Source organism: Rissa tridactyla, chromosome 1 (genome assembly GCF_028500815.1).
Source record: "Rissa tridactyla isolate bRisTri1 chromosome 1, bRisTri1.patW.cur.20221130, whole genome shotgun sequence".
Classification (NCBI taxonomy): Eukaryota; Metazoa; Chordata; class Aves; order Charadriiformes; family Laridae; genus Rissa; species Rissa tridactyla.
Genome location: NC_071466.1, coordinates 189,371,422 through 189,392,823, shown reverse-complemented (window position 1 = coordinate 189,392,823; position 21,402 = coordinate 189,371,422). Strand labels below are relative to the sequence as shown.

At 37.7% G+C, this 21,402-nt stretch overlaps 1 protein-coding gene across 3 annotated transcripts in view; it reads left to right on the top strand.

The window, feature by feature from the left end:
• The window catches only part of DOCK4 (dedicator of cytokinesis 4), a 254,671-nt gene that overhangs the window by 197,436 nt on the left and 35,833 nt on the right, over positions 1–21,402 (top strand). For all 3 annotated transcript variants that reach the window (XM_054197685.1, XM_054197676.1, XM_054197691.1), the window contains 7 exons: positions 4,792–4,867; positions 6,475–6,575; positions 7,215–7,273; positions 8,968–9,116; positions 10,715–10,800; positions 16,258–16,353; positions 18,085–18,145. In XM_054197685.1, the coding sequence (XP_054053660.1) occupies positions 4,792–4,867; positions 6,475–6,575; positions 7,215–7,273; positions 8,968–9,116; positions 10,715–10,800; positions 16,258–16,353; positions 18,085–18,145 (628 nt within the window). The remainder of the gene's footprint in view (positions 1–4,791; positions 4,868–6,474; positions 6,576–7,214; positions 7,274–8,967; positions 9,117–10,714; positions 10,801–16,257; positions 16,354–18,084; positions 18,146–21,402) is intronic.

The following is a 21,402-nucleotide window of genomic DNA, read 5'->3' as shown; positions in this document are numbered from 1 at the left end:
ACTACCAAGTGACTTACAAAATTTGAGAAATAAAGTAACATTTAAAAAGGCAGACTTAGCACTAAAGCAGAGACATAGATCTTTTTTTAATTGTGTTCTGCGATGGAAGGAGAAGAACAAGCAAAAAAATCCTAAATGTTTATTAGCTTATAGCAGTTGAGCAATGAAACAGACATTAACTCTGTTTAAAACTGCATAACCATGTAATACCTGCAGTGAGCTAATCAGCATATGTTCAGCAAAGCAAAATAATCACTTACGGGTGTCTAATATGTCTAACATGGATGTCACTACTAAGTGACAAAATACGTTTTTATATTTACATAGAATATAGTTTTGATTTCTTTCATTGTAGGGATAGACTTACTTTCTACATCAGCTAGGTAGTAAGCTAGTTTGCTGGCCCTCTAAGCACAGCTCCTCTTTGTAACTGCAAATGAACACCACATGATATAGGAAGATGTCTGAATCAGTTGCCTAGCGCCAGAAAGGAATCCAAAATTCTGTAATAAAGTATGCCAGACTAAATTTGAAGCTTCTGGATAACATCTTCATAATGTCTCTCTCAACTGGAAATCACTGTGTAGTGGTCACTTGCTTAAGTTACGCTAAGGTTAGGAAGAGAATCACGTATCTAATGCTTTAATTGACTGGTATCTTTGGAGAGCATTTAACAGACTCAGCTGAACTCCAGGTATGTCGTGTTTCATTAACAATTGAGGAGGCTGTTGGAGAGCAAAGTGGGTTTCTATTACTTGCTGAGCCAAGGTTTGATATTTATAACGTACTGTGCCTATGTGTTATTGAACAATGAACTAATTTACCACTGCTTTCAGTATGCAAGAACCTTTAATTTTAAGGATCCTGTATGATTAACTCTGTATATCCTTTCAGTGTTTTGTTGAATGCTAGAGATGCTAGATAATACCATTCACAATTTGAATTTTATAAGCGTATGAAATGGATGTATGAATATTATTATTTATAGTAAAATAACTGATCAGTAAAGTAAGATTTGCTATAACATGTTGCTTATACTAAAATTCCAAATGTATCTACTGACAGTTGGGCATAGGGACTTTAAACAGAGAATCCTTTTGGTTATCTAATTCGGTAATGACTGAAGGACATTGGTATCATTTTTTAAAAGTCACTCAAACGGAATAAATGGTAAAGGAAGACATCGAGTTAGCATTAGTTTTATCATTATGGCTGCTTTAAAGAATCCTATTAGCTCCCATGGTGTGGGAGTCTGAGACTCCTACAATGAACAGAAATTCTCGCTTTTATGTAATACAGTGTTGCTAACAACGTTCTTGCTTTTATGTAATATAAAATGTTGCTAACAACTGAACCTGGTATTCAGTCTGTCGCAAAAAGCATATGTGTACATAGGTATGCATGTATGAATAAGTTTATATACATATATATATACACATATATATGACTCTAAGTTTGTTTCATTTATTTATGAAATAGGAAAGCAACTTTTTCTTTGTTCAAACACCTCTGTGCTTGGGAAGATTTCACTCTGAAATATCAAAGGATGAAATGAGAAGCTAATGTTACGTGTTTGTCCCATATCAGAACGGAAAAAGAAAGCTTTTGTTTTCTACCATTGGCTGCCCGGGACAAAGCCATGTTGCCAGAGCACAGTCCAGGCAGCAAACCAGTTTTTGAACTTCTGGGGGCTGCTTTGGATTTTTCAAACAGTGTATTGCAGAAGGGTTTGCTGTGAAAATCTGATGGAAAAGCCACTCTGTCAAAAATGCCCTGCCTGGACCTTGGGTTAACATTCAGTGTATGAACCCAGAATAATTTACTAGCTAAAAGCAGAGTTTTTTCGTCTGTAAAACAGTGGTTCTGAACAAATTTGTGGCAGGTGGTAAGAGGAAGAAAAGCAACTCTTGTCACAAACTCAGTGTTTTCTAGTTTGATACTCAAATGGTTTTTAAATAAATGTTGTTGTTGTTGTTTTGAAATCGTTGGCTGGGAAGCAACTTGGAATGTGAATATTGCAGCGGAGCAGACAGCTGTCCATCTGTCCTCTGGCTGCTGTCTCTGCGTGGTACGATTTTGCTTTTTTATAGAACCTACATTATAAAGAGAACCTCCAATTTTTTCTGTCCTACCTGATTTTAGTTTCTCTTGTGGATTCAGAATAGCTGTTTGTGGGTCAAAGACAATGGCTTCATCTTGAAGGGGGATCATCTTGAATGGGGATTGTATCAACGCTTATAAATACTTAAAGGGTGGGTGTCAGGAGGATGGGGCCATGCTCTTTTCAGTGGTGCCTGGGGACAGGACAAGGGGTAACAGGCACAAACTTGAACATAGGAAGTTCCACCTGAACATGAGGAGGAACTTCTTTACTTTGAGGGTGTCAGGGCACTGGCACAGGCTGCCCAGAGAGGTGGTGGGGTCTCCGTCTCTGGAGACATTCAAGACCCGCCTGGACGCGTTCCTGTGCAGCCTGTTCTAGGTGACCCTGCTCTGGCAGGGGGTTGGACTAGATGATCTCCAGAGGTCCCTTCCAACCCTACCATTCTGTGATTCTGTGATCTTTTGAAGTTCAGATTTGAAGTTTTTTATCTACAACATATCTACAACAGCGCTCTCACTCTACAGACCCGCATTTTATGAGCTAATCCATATCATATCTTTGGCTCACCAAATAAATCAAAACTGACCTATGCTGCCTATAGCAAGAAATACTTGCATTGCAGTTATTGTATTACCTCTGGAAAATTCTGAAAAAAATCCTCTAAAAATTGCATTTAAGATTTCTAGTCTAATTTTCTTCTCATAAGAATTGAAGCAGATCTTTCTCTTCAGTTTCACCTGACATGGAAGGAATGTGGCCAGAAAGGAATTGTCTCAGACATAAATAGAACTATGTAATGTAAACTTGGCAATACGGTTGCAGTTCTTGAGATCTTCTGGAATTTTCTCTGGCATACATTTTTTCAGGGTTTTATTGCTTTGGACTTAGGTTGAAATTTTACATAGCAATAGTTCTGATGAACTGACCTTTTCTATCAGAACATCTTCCTGAAATATGCAAACTATTTCCATTTTGTGAAACATATGGGCTGTAAATTAAATCATGCACAATAACAAGAATGACAGGACTCTCTTTTCTTATCCTTGCCTTGATTCTTAGCTTTGCTTATATTACACTTTGTCTTCTGTGCTGCAACAAGGAGTGCTTGACACACACTGTAACTCCCCGTTGGTGGAGAAGTGGGGTAAACCATACAGATGAATGCGAAACATGGAACGCTACTTGGATAGAAAAGCTACGCTATAATTGTTGAGACAATAGTATGTATGAAAATGACATTTGAGCAACGGAACTAGGAAGGAATGAAACTTGAGACTCAAGCAGTGTTCTCAAAACAGTCTCAGACTTGGCTGTTACAGGTGTTCAGACACATCAAACCAGAAGGTAAAGTTTGGCAGGGACAGTCATTTTAAAAGTAGAGAAATGGAAGCAAACATTTGAACTAGTAATAAGCTAAATGATACATAGCCATTTTGTATTTATAAACTTGAAATCTGTCAAAAGTGACAGAAGACAATTTATCTCCTAGGTGGGTTGGTGAGCATATAATTCTTCATTTTTGTGAAGATGGAAAATATTATACCCTTAAAATACATATTGCTGTTATTATATTTAATAAAACATATTTTGTCTTGAATGCATTGCAAAAATATTAAAAAATTAAGTCCAAAGTGCGGAATGGGAAACAAAGTTTAGCACTGTAACGGCATACAGGTCAAGAACCATGTTGAAAGAAGTACCAGGTGTATCAACAGTGGATAGATGGTAACTATGTAAAACATGTAGATATAACCTTTTTCTCAGAAGGTCCTTAAACAGTTGATTGTTGTAAAATACATGAGTGTAACAGCAAAAAGAACATTCTATGTTTATCTTTTTTCCTCCTCCATAAGCATCCACTACTGACTACTTTCAAAAATAATTTAATGGTTTATGTGGAATTTTGGTTTGACTAAATGTGTTGATAGGCACAAGTGCTGCAGAGGTTAGCTTAAGAGTTGAATCATTGAAATGAATTATATTTAAATAATCTTTAAAGATGTTCTGATTCTGTAATTACCAAACTTGGTTGCTACAATGAACAAGGCTGTCATTGACCTCTGGTTGACAACCACAGTAAAAGGATTTTATATATATAATATATAATTATATAAAATAGATTAATATAATTCAGGCAGTTGTCAATGTAGGGCAATGTTTGCCACATACAGAATTGAGATCTTTAGAGGCAGATTATTCTTGCAGAGCTCTTACAGTTTTGCATTTATCGGTTGTCATTAAAAAGACTCTTTGTCCATAGGGCTGTCAGTATCGTATATTGGTAATTACTAGATATTTTATATCTATGCACACATATTTTCAATACCAATAAAGCTGAAGCCAAATTGCCCAACTGTGTATATTAGTGCTAGTAGGACGAAGTGTGTATAAAATCTGATATTTGCAGAACAAAATTTATGGTTTGTCTTTCTGATGAATTATATTTTTCTATACGGAACATCTATTTTCAGCATACATTCTTACATCACGCCTATTTTTTTTTTTTCTTTATGTGGATGTTTTCTGTCAATAGGTGCTGTTAGTAGTCAGATATTTGTATATGTAGTATTTAATGCCACCGTACATGCTACAACTATTTCTTGATTGGGAAATTGTCTGGCTCTGAGTATTAAATATGAATTTCCACTTAATGAAAACTACTGTCTTTTTCATTCTTTTCTTCCCAGTGTGATCATTACTACAGTCTTGTACCTTTCGGATGCCCTTCGTAAAAACTTCTTAAATGAAAACTTTGATTACAAGGTAGAGTAAATGTGTCTAATGTATGATAGATGTAATAGCTGCTACATCATCCTATGGCTTGTTTGTTTGTTATTAAACTTAGTTCCAGCATCTAAATAGCTAGAACGTATACTAAATCAGCAATTTCAAGTGCTCAGAGATTAAGTTTTTTCTTAAATACAGGACTGTCTTAAAAATCAGGAGTGGTGTGCATTTTTTTTATTTCTTCTTATTTTTCGTTTTGTTATTTCAGACTCTGTTAGATTACTTATTCAAGATTTTTGCATAGCAATTTTTTTGGATTATAGAAATTAATTTTATTATTAGTCTGTTATTTTGGAGTTATCGCAGAAAGGAATATTATTCCATTTTTTTTAATTGATGCAAATTTATCAAAAATATGGGTTTGCATTTCTGTAATTTCTCTCAAGACCAATTAACATGCTGCATAATTAAACTTAGAAAATTATGACACTGCACAGTGAATGTAGTTAAGGATGTGCGTGAGTACCTCATATAGTGAGATACGGCACCTATGATAAACTGTGAATTACAGAATGATGCTTTCAGGATTCAGATAAGACCTAGGACTGTGTCTGAAAAGACCCATTCCCATGGAAACCTGAACGAATATTCTGCCCAACCAAGAGACATTAGTCCAATTGCTTCATCATAAAAACTGCAGAATTTCCTTCCTAGAGAAAACAGTGAGCTCCTGTTGACTTCCAGCAAAGTTGTGGGTGCTTCTCCGAAAATCCAGACTCCTGTTGGAGAGACTGGCAGGAATGCAGATTTATCTGCTTGACATAACTGGACATGAGGAAGCCTATCCTTTATGAAGTTCCACAGGTTCAGAGGCTAAAGCTGATAAAGGAATTGCCTGTAGACAAGGCATCTCTGTTCCTTAAACTTGCTTAGCAATGTTATTACTGTCCTGCAGAACGGCAGTGTCTGGAGTCGGGCTTCCCCTACACTTCTTTCTTTCTCCTGTCATGGAGCATCTACAATTGGGTTACAATAATTAATATAGTAATGTATTTATAATTTATCTTTAAATTTATCTTTTAATCTTCTAAGGAGAAGATTCAACATCTGATTGATAAAGCGTGTGCACAAAACATCTGTATATTTGCAATATGTTAACAAAGCCTGGCTTTCGTTTTGCCTAGTGAAGCCTGCAGCGAGACCTGCAAATATTATATAAAATAGGGCGAGCCAGAGAATGGCGATTTGGTTATGTGATAGCTTTTGAAGTGTCAGAATCTTTTAGGTTTTGGACTTACAGGCATAAAATTTTGTAGTCTTCTATTTAAATATACCAAAAAAATTCTTTTATATTTAGAAGGTAAGGTTTTTCTCGTTTGCAGGGATGAAAAAAAATTATCTGCAACTTTGAAACCTTTATGTTTAAGAGATATAAAATATGTAAAATAGATGTATTTCTGCTGAACATTTTGGGGTTGGTGAAAAGTATATTTGGATGCAAAGAAATTTAGTCAAAAACAGTTCAAGTAATTTATTAGTTGAAACTGAAACAAGTGATGTGATTTGAGAATTTGCATCTTGAGTGGTCATAAAATGGTGGTACTGAGAAAATGAAATAACCCAATGCCATATGCTTATTGTAGATATGGGATTCCTACTTTTTTCTTGCTGTCATTTTTATAAACCAGTTATGTCTGCAACTGGAGATGTTCACACCTTCCAAGAAGAAAAAGGTTTTAGAAAAGTAAGTACTGCTGTCAGCTTCTAGAAAACCGTAATAGATCAAACGCTTCTCAAAATGCAAGGCATGGGAGGTTGCAAAAAGGCCTACCAAAAAAGATAATGGTAACAGTATTTCCACTGACTAGAACGAGAGTTTGTATAGGTCTTCAGAGCCGATAGCAGCCTTCCTAAAAGTGCCCAAATCGGTTCAGATATTGGGAGCAAAATAGCCATGTTGTAGCAGTGCCAACACTAATTTCCAGATCGTGCATAAGTTGATTCATACTGGTTCAGGTGTTTCTGCCAGGCACTGCACTCTTGTCTGTATGAGTTCATTGTATTTCTTTAAGCTAGAGCAAAACTATTTGTTCTCATATACTGCAAAAACTAGCTTTTGCTTCACAGCTGCGTTACCGATGTACAGCATTTAGAAAGAACTAATACTTTTGACAATATTGCAAATAAACCTGGGTTTAGGAATCCAATTTTAGCTGGGTACAATGGAAAGAGCAAAAACTTGGAATAAATCACCATTTTTAAAGTAGTTTTTTTATGGACCGCACATGAGACATTTCATTTAACAATGTCACAGAATGCCATATGAACTTGATTTTCTTAAATCATCTTCCACTGTTTTGCTTTATTTTTTAATACATTGCAGATATGGTGACATGCGGGTAACAATGGGATGTGAAATCTTCAGCATGTGGCAAAATTTAGGTAAGTAATTAAACACATCATCAGTAGCTTATAAAATGAAAACCAATTATTATTTCTTCACCTATTAAATACACTTGCCAGTGATAGAGGAATTGTTGATAACTAAGTTCACATGAAGTCTTGATTCAAGTTTAGGAAAACCCTGGTCATCTGTAGTTCCCTTCTTTATAGCTAATTTCAGCTTTCTAAGCCTTGGTACTGTATCTGACCTATCCCTATTTCTTCAAAGAGAACTGAAAGAATAGCATCAGAGAAAATTAGAAAAGAAAGTACTGCTCTTTTTGGGCAGAATTATTATGCCTGGAGATATACTTATGTTCACAATTTTCGTTCTGTTGCCATACAGTTTAAGGAATAGACATATATCTTAATTCTGAAGCTCTCTTGAGATGCTGGATTTACATCAAATCATCCCCTAAGTCCTAGTTGCACTAAAATATAAAGGCATAAACAAATCAGTGACTGATGTATAAATGACACATTGGACAACACGAGATAAATATATGCCTGGATATAAACTTAGGAACATTTTTATATTTATAAGCAATAACTGTGCAAACTGTTTGAAAGTATGAGCCTCAGAGTAATGCAATTAAATATTGTTTGGGAAGAAAATCAAAACTGAGTAGAAGATTTGGACACCAGGTTTGTCATCTTTATATTTCAATTATTCAATAGTTCATGTCATTAAAGGGCTCGTTAAAGATATGAAGACCATCGGTGGTTACTGAGATACTGTCATCCCAATTCTATAAATCTTTTCCCCAGCAAGACATGTAGTTGTAAAAAACCAGTCTTTCAGATCATCCTGTAGTAGAAAGAGAAATGTTCAAAATAAGAAATATTTGCTTATTACTATCTTGTTTACATTTGTTATGTAGCATATTTTACTTATTTACAGTATTTATTATTGCTTACTCTAAGTCATCCCTTTAAATTATTTGGATAAATGATGGGTATTTCTAAACTGGTACATCAAGGACCACTCCTGGGTCCCATCTCCTTCCTGCATGCTAGGATAAGACCTGAGTGTGCATCATCTTATGCCTGGAAAACTGAAACTAAATGGGCAATCTTTACTGTACGCCATTTCTAGCTTTCCTGACAAGAACTCAGTTTTATAGTTTCTGCTAAGTAGAATATGGTGAGTTAATGGAAGATGTTTTAGCACTGATCTTAAAGCGAGTTGTTTTGAGAACAGCTGAGTCACATCTTCCCTTTCCTCCAGTCAAAACATGTACTTCCATTTCTGTACTCACAAAACTAAAGATAGGTAAAAATCAAAGTACTCACCTCTTTTTGTTGAGCATGTAATATCAGACAGTTAACCATTTTGTAAACACAAGCGTGTAGAACTTAGAAACCAGACAATTCCTGTGAAAAATAAATGAAATGCTCAGAGATGGCTTTGTCTCTCTTTGTTCTCCTTCTGGAAGACTAACTTGAGATACAGATAACAACACAGTGTCACTTCTGAACTCAGTATTGCATAAAAAATCTGATAAATTGTGTTTGCCTTATATTCTTCTATTGTCTACAGCTTTTCTCTGAGCTTTTTGGGCTTAAGAAATAGCCCATGCTGTGATGGACATGAGATTAAAAAATCTATAGACATTTAGAGTGCTATTTTGGATTGTTTGATAGCTCACAGGACACTCAGTTCACATTCAAGTTCATGTTCATTTTCATTTTAGGGGAACACAAGCTTCACTTTATTCCAGCATTGATTGGCCCCTTCCTGGAAGTGACCTTGATACCTCAGCCAGACCTGAGGAACGTAATGATTCCCATTTTCCATGACATGATGGACTGGGAGCAAAGGCGAAGTGGCAACTTTAAACAGGTACTGAACGTGAAGCTGTTGATAAAACGGGATTGAAATTCAAGCACTTCAGAGAGGGCTGGTCCAAACCATTGGTGGTTCAGGGTGGAGGTAGTAGCCACAACATTCTGCCTGTTGGAGAGGGATTACTGGGGTTTTCCCTTTTCATTCACTGCAGGGGTAGTAAGGTTGTCCAATTAATGCTATCAAGCTATTAATGCAAGATGAGGGATAAAATCCATGGCCTACTGAAGCGAAGAATAAAAGTTGAGTTATTTTCAACAAGGCAGATTTTGTTGTGGTGGTTTTTCAGCTCTGCTTTACAGCAGTACAGACTACTGGTTAGGTAGGATTCCACCAGCTTCCCTTCCGGTTAGCATGAAAAAGATCAGATGGTTCCTCTGAGGAATGTTCTTCTGTAAGGATCCAAGTATTCTTGCTGCTCAAACACCTTCCTAACGGGCTAGGAAGGAACGACCAAATGTGCCATCTGCTCCCGCAGCTCCCACTCACTTCTTTCAGCCTGCCTCAAACCATTTCTCAGTGCCCTCCTTCCTGCTGCTTCAAAGGAAGGAAAGCAGAAGTATTTGAGTTACTCCCAGGCAATCATAATGCTTACGGTGGGAGCTGTATCTGAAACACAAAACAAACTATTAAGAACAGAGGAGTGCACGTGGTGTAAGTAGGTAGCATTTCACTATCAATATGTAAGCTTATTGTTAAAAATCACCATAGAAATGTTAAAAAGGAGTGAGAAGGAAAAAATCCACTTGTTCTGCTTCTCTGTGTTTTCAGCTTGGGTTTAAATGTGAATTGTAATAGATTTATTCTCTAATAAAATATCTTGACAACGGCTTGGTTTCTCCCCTAGATTTGTGGTTGCTAATATATTACTGCTACGAAGGAGGTTTGAAATATTAACGCACGGTGTATCATAGAATCATAGACTCACCTGTCTATTTTTTATAATCAATACATTTAAAAATATGCAATGAAGGAGTCATTAGCCACCAGATATGTTCTGTAAGTTTCTTTGATAGCTAATACGTAAATCCAGCAAATCAGATCTCTAACCAAATACGCTGGCAGGTAAGGAAGGCTGGGAAAGTAAGTCTGAGCCCCCAAGTGTTCTGAATAGTATAGACACTTCTAAAAATTAATTTGTGAAGAGAGGGGTGCAGGTCAGAAAAGATGATGTTTTTATTGAAGTCTAAGAAAACGGCTTGTGCTTACAGCCCTGCATTGAGAATTCAGGCAATTTATTTGGGCTGTGTGCTTTTTGTCTGACTCCATAAATAGATAGCTGCCTTAGCAGCAGCAAATGCTACTCAGCCTGTAGTTTTAAAGTCACGTTGCTCAATTTAAATTAGCTCCCTCCCTCAAAAAAAAAAAAAAAAAAAAAGAAAAACCCACACCAAAAAAAGAAAACCCCACAAACCTTGGGAATGATAACAGCTTCAAAGAGATGAAGTGACTTATCATCAGATTTGCATGATTGACCAATAATTCTAAGATATGCATTTAGCAAAGTCCCTTGCATAAAAACAAGTCTTCTCTCAATTTTCCCTAATCTCATTAAAGGAAAAAGAAGCTGTTCACATCACACTTATATGTTGCAGGTGGAAGCAAAACTGATTGACAAACTGGACAGCCTCATGTCGGAAGGTAAAGGTGACGAAACATACCGAGAGCTCTTCAACAGTATGTGAGTAATATGTTTATCTTACACTAATTCCTTGACTTCGGCTGCTTGTATCAGATGCTAATATCATTGTAGAGAAGGAATGCTTAAAACAGTTGAAATATCTTTTTTTTTTTTTCTTCTTTTTTCTTTTTCCTGAAAATCCGAGGAATAAAACATTTTATGGTGTTGTATGGCATCTGTAAAGTCTGGCTGTACTTCTTGCATACAGCTATAATTGGGAAAGCCTAAATCTGTTATATCACAGAACATTCTCTTTCTCTACCTACTAATTTTAAAGTCAGAAAAGCAAGAAATGCTTCGTAATTGCGTAGGGTGCAGGTAGAGCTCAAACGGAGCATTTTGAAAACAAGGCATAAGAATTCAATAAAAAGCTGTTTAATAAGTAATTTTCTATTGCCAAATGTAATGTCACTTGTTGATTTCTCAATTGATTTAAACAATTTTATTCATTCTCATAAGTTTATTTTTATGATTTTATTTTATAAACTAGTTGTTATCTTTTAGTATATTTTAATAAATGACATATCTCTGAAATCTAATAGGAAAAGCTAATAATAATGCTGCAGTCCCCGGGGTTGCCCATAAGTTATGCCATTGACTGAAATAAACAATTGATACAGAGTGCAGGTACAAAATAACGAACTGAACTCTGTCTCTGTTGCTCCTCAGAACTCAATTCCACCTAAGTGGAAGATATCACTTATTTCTGGTGTGTTTAGTAGGAGATATATTGTTCCTCTTCAGGATTCCAAGCTGTGTTTTCTTCAGTGGTATTAAACACAAGATCTTTTCCTGTTTATATGGCTTCTTAACCATTTCTTCTTCTTCAAGTATTAGCGTCAGCTCTGTTGTTTTTGCTTAAATAAGAACATTCACATCTCAGTGTCTGTGAATAGCAAACGTAAAAATCTGCAATTGTATTGAGTTAAAAAAAATAGAGTTCCTAAATATTTATCATTTACAGATCAAAAGTGGGTAGAGAGACTAGGCAGAATATTATGGAAATGGATAATAATCATAAACAACAGTACAGTATGCTAAAGCAGAACTTTCTTGTAATTATTCATGAAATTTTTCATAATCTGAGTAAAGATAATAAAAGGTAAAATGATTTCAATATTTTAGTAACACAGTATTCTAACTTAAAAATCAAGTCATTAAGGGGAAAGCTCTAATTATAAAATGAAGTCTAAATGCATTCCCATGTGCAAAATACATCAGGATTTCTGTCACTGAAATAATTTAAAATTCTATAGGAAAGCATATTGGTATGAAATATAGTTCCTCATTTTATTTTTTTTTGTGGTTTTGAGTTAGATTTAAACTGGGGGATGTTAAAGAAGATACAGTGACAAATGCTGAAAGCCTTTTATAAATCTAAATGCTGAAGACATAGCCATAGTCATTTAAATTGCAAAATGTCTCACAGCATCAGTATACTTGTTGTTTCTGTTCTAACAGAAGTTAAAACTCTTTGGGAAATTTCAGACTAACTACTCAAGTTCACTTCCAGCTTAAGAAAAAATAGTGTTTATCATTATTTTTTTATCTGAGTTTGATTTGACACTGTACATTAACACCTCTCAAGAGGAGGGCTTGCAGAAGATACTAATCTAAAATGGAGGATGACGTAGTGTTCTAGGGTTTGTGAAAGAAAATGATTGAAATCAGATGGACAGTTTAGGGAACTGAATGTAAGGGACGAGGTCAGTTCGCCTGAGATTTCTTTTTTTTTTTTATTTCTTCCACAGGTAATTTAAACTAAGAAATATTAGAGTGCTTTTAGACAGTGCAAGAAAGCAGACTTGTTTAGGCTGAAGTGACAGAGATGTGGTATATACCCAAGGACTGTGAAACAGTAATGTAGTTTCGCAGCAGGCAGAGGTTTTGTGGTCCTTAAGGAGAGCAAATGCTGCGATATTACTTGATCTTTCTGAAGATTCAGCATGGTTGGTTTTGATGGGTACAGTTGGGAGCCAAGGGGATGCACACACCTACTTCAGATACAGTCTAGTGACTGCAGTGGGTGTGACGCTTTCAGGTTTTGTAGTGGTTTTTGTTTATTTTGTCTGAATCAGAAAATGAATTCAAATCTCTCAACTCCCACGTTAACTGCCTTTTTTTTTTTTCCAGAGACAGTCACTGCAACTTTTTTTTGAACATCTTCTATTTTCAAGGACAAATTATAAGCATCACAGGACATATCTAAAACATTATGTGCTTAGAATTCACTGCTTATAATGGACTTATCTTTATCAAATGAAAAGACATAGTGAAAGTAGGGGGAAGACGACTGCTGTTTTGAATCAATGTCTTTCTAGGGACTTGAATGTGACCACTCAGTGATTAATTCCTGATGTCTTTTGAAGAGTTGCAAAGCATGGACTAGTGAACACTTTGCTATCATGAGAAACTAGATGTTATAATTGCTACCCAGGGTAATCATGATATGAAAAATGTCCGGATTTACATTTACACTGTAACACTGCAATTTAATTCCTGAGTTAGCACAGGGGAAAGAATGATTTCACTTTATTAAACAGTTGGTGGTTAGAACAAAATCCTTGAAAGCCAAGGGATGTACTCAAGTAACTCTTGTTCTGAATCTGATGGATGCTGGCAGTTCGTTACTTCTGTAGCTGTATCCAATTTGGCCTAACACAAGCCCTTTTGGGTTTGGAGGTTAGGTGGCCACGTTACTGAAGCACAAAACCTGGGCTAGTGAACTCCACTGGGGGCCTGACAACGAGGCTTCTCTTTGAAGAAACCGGAGCTAACATTCAAGCTGAGCAGGCATTTAATACCGAGCTCTGCCAGTCTGTAGGTGATTTGTCTAGCCATGAAGCTATTACATCAAAAGTGATGGCTGCCACCTCTCCCGTGCTGTCTTCAGTCTTCTCAATTTCTCCACCCCATTGCATAAGTGAATTCAGCACTGCCCAGTCTATTAGACTCTGTCTGGACTGAGTCTTTCAGAGCCCTTCTGAATATTTTTGTAGGGTTTGAGGAGGTCCTCACTGATCTCTGAACTTCGGCAGCAAAGTTTGACTTTGACCCATCTGACTAGATGAGGGAACCTCTGGCTATACTGAGGTACCTGGAGGATTTTGTACTCCAAAATAGACATCCAGATGTTTTAAGGCACCTCCAGGATCAGATGCCTGTCAGTTAGTGGTCTGAATAACTCTGTGGCTTAGGCATATACAGTCCACTCACTACATGATTGAGCTAGCCTGAACATGATTCCCACTGCACTCCTCCACTCTCTTATTGTTGGGTCTCCGAGATTTTAAAAAAAAAAAGGCAAAACAAAAAACCAAACCACAATTGTTCAGGTGAGCCCAGATGTTAGGCTATAGCAGCATGGATAGGCAGAAGTGTTTTCATTGTTTCTCTGTGTTGTTTATCCCCCTTAGTGGTTTGTAGAACATAGCATCTTTGCGATGCTTTGGGACCTGTAAGCAACAGGAATTTAATTCTATCTAGATGTAGCCATGAGGAAGCCAAGGGGTATATTTCAGTAGCTCTTTACTCTGAGTGTTTGTTCTGTGCATTGTGGTGAAAGATGTATGGTGGAGAGGGGGAGGAATGCATCAGAAGGCAAGTCATAAGATTGTTCAACTGACGACATTGATGTCAGTTTGAATAAGTGCTTTGAATGTATCTACACAACCCATTTGTAGAAATTGTATATTTATAATGAATATGACAATACATTTATAAAGAACATGCATAAGTCAAATACCGATGAAAACCATCTGTTTTAAAAGAGAAGTCAGACTGCTGTTTTTCTACAGGAACTGTAGGTAATTATTTTGATGAATTTAGGTTGAAATGTTCCTGTTTAATACAGAGTTGAAAGGCAATAGAAAGGAAAAATCAGTGCAGTAATCACTGCTTAATAATGTAACAAGCTTTATTCTTATTTCTTGTTAGCCACAAAAACTTGTATTGAAAGGAATATAAGGGGTTTAAAAGCGAATTAATTTAGCCTGTGTATTCTGTATGGAAAGCAGAGGTGCCAGATTAGTGCTTTAACCTCTTCTGGTAAAGGATGGCTTTGTCATCTCTCTCTGCTAGCAATGACAGGTAACCGGTCTCTGAATGTTAGGGAAAGACATCTGGTTGCCTCCTAAAGAGGAGAAGTGAGTCTAAGATCAATATAAGGGTGCAGAATGAAGATCAATGTTTCCTTCTTGCTTCCAGCAGAGCACAGCTTCATTTAGGTCGAATAAGGTTGGAGAATTGCATCTGTGACATCCCCCCGTATGTAAGGAGCCGAGCAGAGCTGGAGTGTATAGCTAGTGCAGTTGGCATGTAGGAGTTATTGGGCGCTGTTATGTTGTTGGTGAAATTTGGACGTAGGAGTTTTATGGCACTGAACATGCTCAGTATAGATGAAGGTCAGTGGAGCTGACAGCTTGCCCACTGCAGACAGAAGGTTCGGAGACGCTATTAACAACTCTCTAAAAAGCTCTGAGTATATGGATGTGGCAATTTTCAGAGACTTTTCAGTAAACCATACCTGAGCGCATTTTCAGGGAGACTGCTAAAATATCTCCATGGACATGTCATCCATCTGACATCCTGCGCCAAAGCATGAAAGTAACACAACTCTGTAGATAAATATTTCCTTGTTCATTCTCAGGGAGGAAATGTTGGAAATCCATGCCCAAATGATTAATATTTGATAAACTTAAGCAGTGAAAATCAAAGGCCTGTAACAGAAAGAAGTATGAAGTATAATTTTACTGACAGCTCCACTTATAACACCATTTTGAAATCTTTGCAATTCAATGTGTAATCTGCGTTTACATTAGTGTAAGGACTCAACGCAACGGTTTTTAATAAAGAATCTTATCATAATTTGAGCTAATAGAATTTTACATGTGCATGATAGTATGTTCTCAGAGGGAAATATTAAGTGAAGAGGGGGAATCATCTTATTCAAATCCCTTACGTGTTCTTATATTTCATGCATAATGAAATATTTGAGAGGAGAGCAGGAAAAATATTTGTTAAAAAAATTGAGGTCCAATTGAGAAGGTATATTGTGTTGATAAATATTCTTTTCTAGGTACATCTTAAAACTCCCCATTTTCTCATGTTTCAGCATGAAATTAATATATATATATATTATTATGTAAGAGTTCTGTTAAGTCTTTGGGATATTAATATATTCTGAAAATTAGGTATTTGATATATTTTAACCTGATGCAGCTAATATAAAAATCATTTGTTTTGTCAATGCTTCCTGGACTAGAATTCCACTTTTTGGTCCTTATCCTAGGTAAGACATTGTTTGCAAATTGTGCTTCTTGGGAGGGTGTTTGTAAAAGAAAACCTAACTATCAAAGATGTTGCTAAGGTATTAAGGTACTGGTAAAAGCAGAGTGGTTGTCATAGTGACAGTTAAAAATAAACGGTAAAATTGTTCTGGCTTTTTTTTTTTTTCAGTCTACTGAAGAAAATTGAGCGGGAAACATGGAGGGAAAGTGGCGTTTCGTTAATCGCCACTGTGACCCGCCTCATGGAGAGGTTGCTGGACTACAGGTGAGTGATTATCACCATTTATAAGTAGGGTTGTCCTCTTCAAAACATTAGGAGGCAAATATGGTGATCTTGTGCAAATGGTGACTGTGCATGGACACATCAATTGTACGTGCTCAGGATCTTTGACAGCAGCTGTATAGTCAACAGGAAAATGAGACGAGCTGGCTGAAAACCAACCCAGTAGCCTCCCCGTGGTATGAAAATCCACTGGCGTGTACGAGTTTCCTTTCAAGCAATATAGGAACTTTTGGTAGTAGGTTAGTGACTCAAGTCTGTCTGAAGGCACGGAGCTCAATACTAATCACTTGACAGTTGTTTTACGGAATATGTAAAATTCTTACTACTATGTCAATCATGCTTAGTTGTAGTGTCAGCCAGCACAGTAAGTATGTATACAAAGATATGATCTCTGGGTGAGAAGCTCGCATCTGACTGTACCACATGAACAAAGGAGGGGGAAATAAGAGAGAGATACTCCCTTTTAGGAGTGAGAGATTAAGAGGGATTTTCTCAGTCACTTGTGAAGTCCTTGTAGAAACTTTAAACAGATTTCAGCTTAGTTCTCCTTATTGCCATTAGTAGTAGCACTTTGTAGAGCTTAAGTGTTAGGTTTTTTCCGCAATTTCATGGGGGACACGTGGTAAGATCTGGTACTCCACTTGCTGTCCTCACTGATAGTTTGAAAGGAAAGCTATTTTGTCAACAAAGAGACTGAACTCTTAATTTCTAGAAGCCTGGCGGTGCTATTCCTCTTCAAGGATTGTTTGGATTACAACCTCCAGGGCTCTCAATTCAACATCTTTCAAAACAATTGTGCATACTGGTGGTTATGAGAGTATTTGGGGTGATCATTTAGCTCGTGTATGCAAGAATGTTTTAAAATTGCATTAAATTTTTTTAGTGACTACATGGTAATGTCTGCCTGTTATTTTTTTGCTCCAATATGGTTATACAGAGACTACTTTTTCCTTTGTGATAATCAAACTCTATGTGGTTCCATTTTAACCTTTGGCTTGAGGGTCAGATCTGTTGCCTTCCCAAACAATAAATGATACTAATTATAAAGTGGTACTGAGAAAAATTTGGTGGATCTTGCAGCATTTTACAGAGAAGGTCAGTCTCATTCTGTTTTTTCGCAGAAGAGGAATTTATGCTGTAATTCCATGGCCAACTTAGATGTACACTGTCTCTGAAGAAAGCAGACTCATCCCTGCTCATTCCATCATGCACATCACCCTCTTCCTTGTGCCAGCACAAGTGTTTGTGCTGCGCTTTGGTGATCTGACTGACGTGGGCTAAAACTAACCTAGCAGAAGATAGTCCTAACCTGTATCTCTTCCTGAGGTTTGTGCAGGCAGCAGTGCAGGACTGGGAATGAGTGCCTGAGAGCAGGAGGGGTACAGGACTGCCTCTTCTGGCAGCCATGCTGGCTTCTGCTGGCGTGATTTGAACACAAGGTATGAAGAAATCAAATGATCTCCAGCAGTCACCCAGCAAATCAATGACAAAACCAGAGAAAAACATTTACTTTCTTGATGACTGAGGTATTCCATGTCCTAGAAAAGGAGACAGGAAGTCCCTTACATGCCTGGGTCAGCTGTTCACCCAAATGCCTTTGGGTTGCATCATTTCGGTTAGCTTGCTGAGCTAAATATGTCTGTTTTCTGAGGTGTGCTTCACTATAAGAGGATAAACGTAATTCCTTTTGACTTTCATTACTTTCTGTTTTAGGGACTGCATGAAAATGGGAGAAGTGGATGGCAAAAAGATTGGCTGCACTGTTAGCCTTTTGGTTTGTATAATACTTTTTCGTTCCCTTTTTGATTCCAGTTGAGCATTTTCTAATATACAGCCACACATTTGAATGGGAGGTATCTTGCTTCCTCATGCAGTTTGAGTGGAAGTTGACAGAATAACACCGTACTTAGGATCACTGATTTTTTTTTTTTCACGGTGAAATTGATACAGTGGGGAGTTAGTCTTCCCTGGCATTTTATAATTGGGCTCTGAGAGATCCCTAATACTGCCTTATTCAATTTCAGTCTCTTCCTACCGGATAAACTTCACCAAAGTATTTCCCCAAGTTTAATTGGTCTCTGAGTTCATAGAAACACACAAGCCTTTCCTCCTTTCCCAAACCCAATAAAACTTACATGATTTTCTCCTGTTCCCTTTCTTCTCCAATAACTGACACAAGTTGCTTCTTATGACCTGTAATATGGGATATCTTCTGAAGACTGCAGGCTATCTATTCTCTTCCCAGTAGAAGAGCCAGAAATGCTGCTCAAGACCACCTCTTGTTGTGTTATCATCATTAAAACAGACCAATGGTGCAAATTTGTATTATGAAAAAGATTTCATTTTTGTTTACAAGATGTATCTTGGTTCTAGGCCAGTTTCCACTGACAAGTTTGTTGACTTCCGTTAACCTTGGAAAGTTTCCATTTTCATGCTGAATGTTTTGGAAAGCTATATTTTTAGCCAGGAAAAAAAAAAAAAAAAAACCACCCAACAAAAAACAAACCAGAATAAGCTGACTTGTAATTCTGCATTTTTGACGTCAGTGAAACAATTTGGTATCAGTTCTAAGTAGCAGTTACACATAAGAGAATAAAGGATTCCTTCAGTAGGAAAATACTGCTCTCTAAATAGGGATGATGTTTACTACGTACCCATAGAGCAGCTGGCTTTCTGTCAGAATATCTGGCATGATCTGAATTCTGTAAAGCACCTGGATTATTTTCATTCTATCACTAAGGAGTTTTTAAACCATTATTAGGAGATCATCTAAGATTTGCACAAAAAGAAAATTAAAATATTTAAAAACCCCAAAACACCCTAATACCTTTTAATGGGATTTTCAATGACTACTACAGGCTAAGGTGGATTTCATACCTGAACAATTTTTCAGAAAAAAATTAATACTATTTGCACACCCCAGAAACAACAAATGCTAAATTTTGAAAAGGAAATTTCAATTACAGAAATAGCACAAAAATTTTAAGCCATTTTCTTGCCCATATGATGGATGAACTGGTTTTCATCTCAAAAGATGTTTCATGCAATGAGTAATTAGAAGAATGTATAATGTTAAAATTATTTGAAGTACAGAGGAGGAAGCAATATTTCATTTTTCACCACTACTTTAAAGGTATTCTGACTTGCAAAGATAAGAGGACTTGATGGCATGAAAAGCGAATTTTTATGTTGTTTTGCCATAGAGGTATATGCTATTCTTCCAGAAAATAGAATTGTCCAAGTTAACCAAGTTATCAAATTAACTGGCATTATGCAACGTCATGAAATATGCAGAAGGGGGGGTGTGCACCAGCAGCAATAACGCAGATAAAAGAAGGTAGGAACATTTTCTCACTCTCCCCACCGTCTGGATCATACAGAGTAGGTTTCACATTAGTAATGCTTGTTTAAGAGGTGTCTAATGGAGTTAGTTCCTTATGCATAAGAATCACCTAACTCCAATTTGAAAGTTGAATTTCTAATGAAAGAACTCTGTCATCACAGAGTTGTTCCAAAGCATTGAAAGGCCTGTCAGCTTCACCTCTGTGCCTGGGGAGATCATGGAACAGATCCTCCTAGAAGCTATGCTAAGGCACATGGAGGACAGGGAGGTGATTCAACACAGCCAGCATGGCTTCACCAAGGGCAAGTCCTACCTGACCAACCTAGTGGCCTTCTATGATGGCTACATCAGTGGACAAGGAAAGACCTATGGCTGTTGTCTATCTGGACTTCTGTAAGGCGTTTGACACGGTCCCCCACAACATCCTTCTGTCTAAATTGGAGAGTTATGGATTTGATGGGTGGACTGTTCGTCAGATGAGGAATTGGTTGGATGGTCACATCCAGAGAGTAGTGGTCAATGGCTCAATGTCCAGATGGAGATTGGTGACAAGGGCGTCCCTCATGGGTCTGCGCTGGGACCAGTACTGCTTAATGTCTTCACCAATGCCATAGACAGTGGGATCGAGTGCACCCTCAGCAAGTTTGCAGACGACACCAAGCTGCGTGGTGCAGTTGACACACCTGAGGGATGGGATGTCGTCCAGAGACTCAAGCCAGAGGCTCGAGAAGGGGGCCCGTGTGAACTTCATGAGATTCAACAAGGCCAAGCGTAGGGTCCTGCACCTGGGTCGGGGCAACCCTGGGTATCAATGCAGGCTCTGGGATGAAGGGATTGGAGTAGCCGTGCTGAGAAGGACTTGGGGGTACTGGTGGGTGAAAAGCTGGACATGAGCCAACAATGCGCACTCGCAGCCCAGAAGGCCAACTGTACCCTGGGCTGCATCAAAAGAAGCATGGCCAGCAGGTCAAGGGAGGTGATTCTGCCCCTCCACTCTGCTCTGGTAAGACCCCACCTGGGGTACTGCACCCAGCTCTGGAGCCCTCAGCACAGGAAAGACATGGGCCTGTTGGAGCGGGTTCAGAGGAGGGCCACAAAAATGATGAGAGGGCTGGAGCACCTCTCCTATGAGGAAAGGGCTGAGAGAGTTGGGGTTGTTCAGCCTGGAGAAGAGAAGGCTCCAGGGAGACCTTATTGTGGCCTTTCAGTACTTAAAGGGGGCTTATAAGAAAGATGGGGACAAATTTTTTAGCAGGGCCTGTTGCGATAGGACAAGGGGTAATGGCTTTAAACTAAAAGAAGGTAGATTCAGACTAGAAGAAGGAATAATTTTTTTTACAATGATGGTGGTGAAACACTGGAACAGGCTTCCCAGAGAAGTGGTAGATGCACCATGCCTGGAAACATTCAAGGTCAGGTTGGAGGGGATTCTGAGCAACCTGATCTAGTTGAAGATGTCCCTGCTCATTGCGGAGGGGTAGGACCTTTAAAGTTCCCTTCCAACCCAAACTATTCTATGATTCTGTGAAGTGTATTGAATACCTTCTGGTAATTCGCTGAGTAGTTTTTCTCAGGCATCTCTGGTGCTCATTAGGATTTGATATTTAATTGATATTTTAGGTTCTAGTAATTCAAAATTGTATCGTCTTTTTAGAAAGAGGACGTTTTCCTGTGATGCTCTACACTGC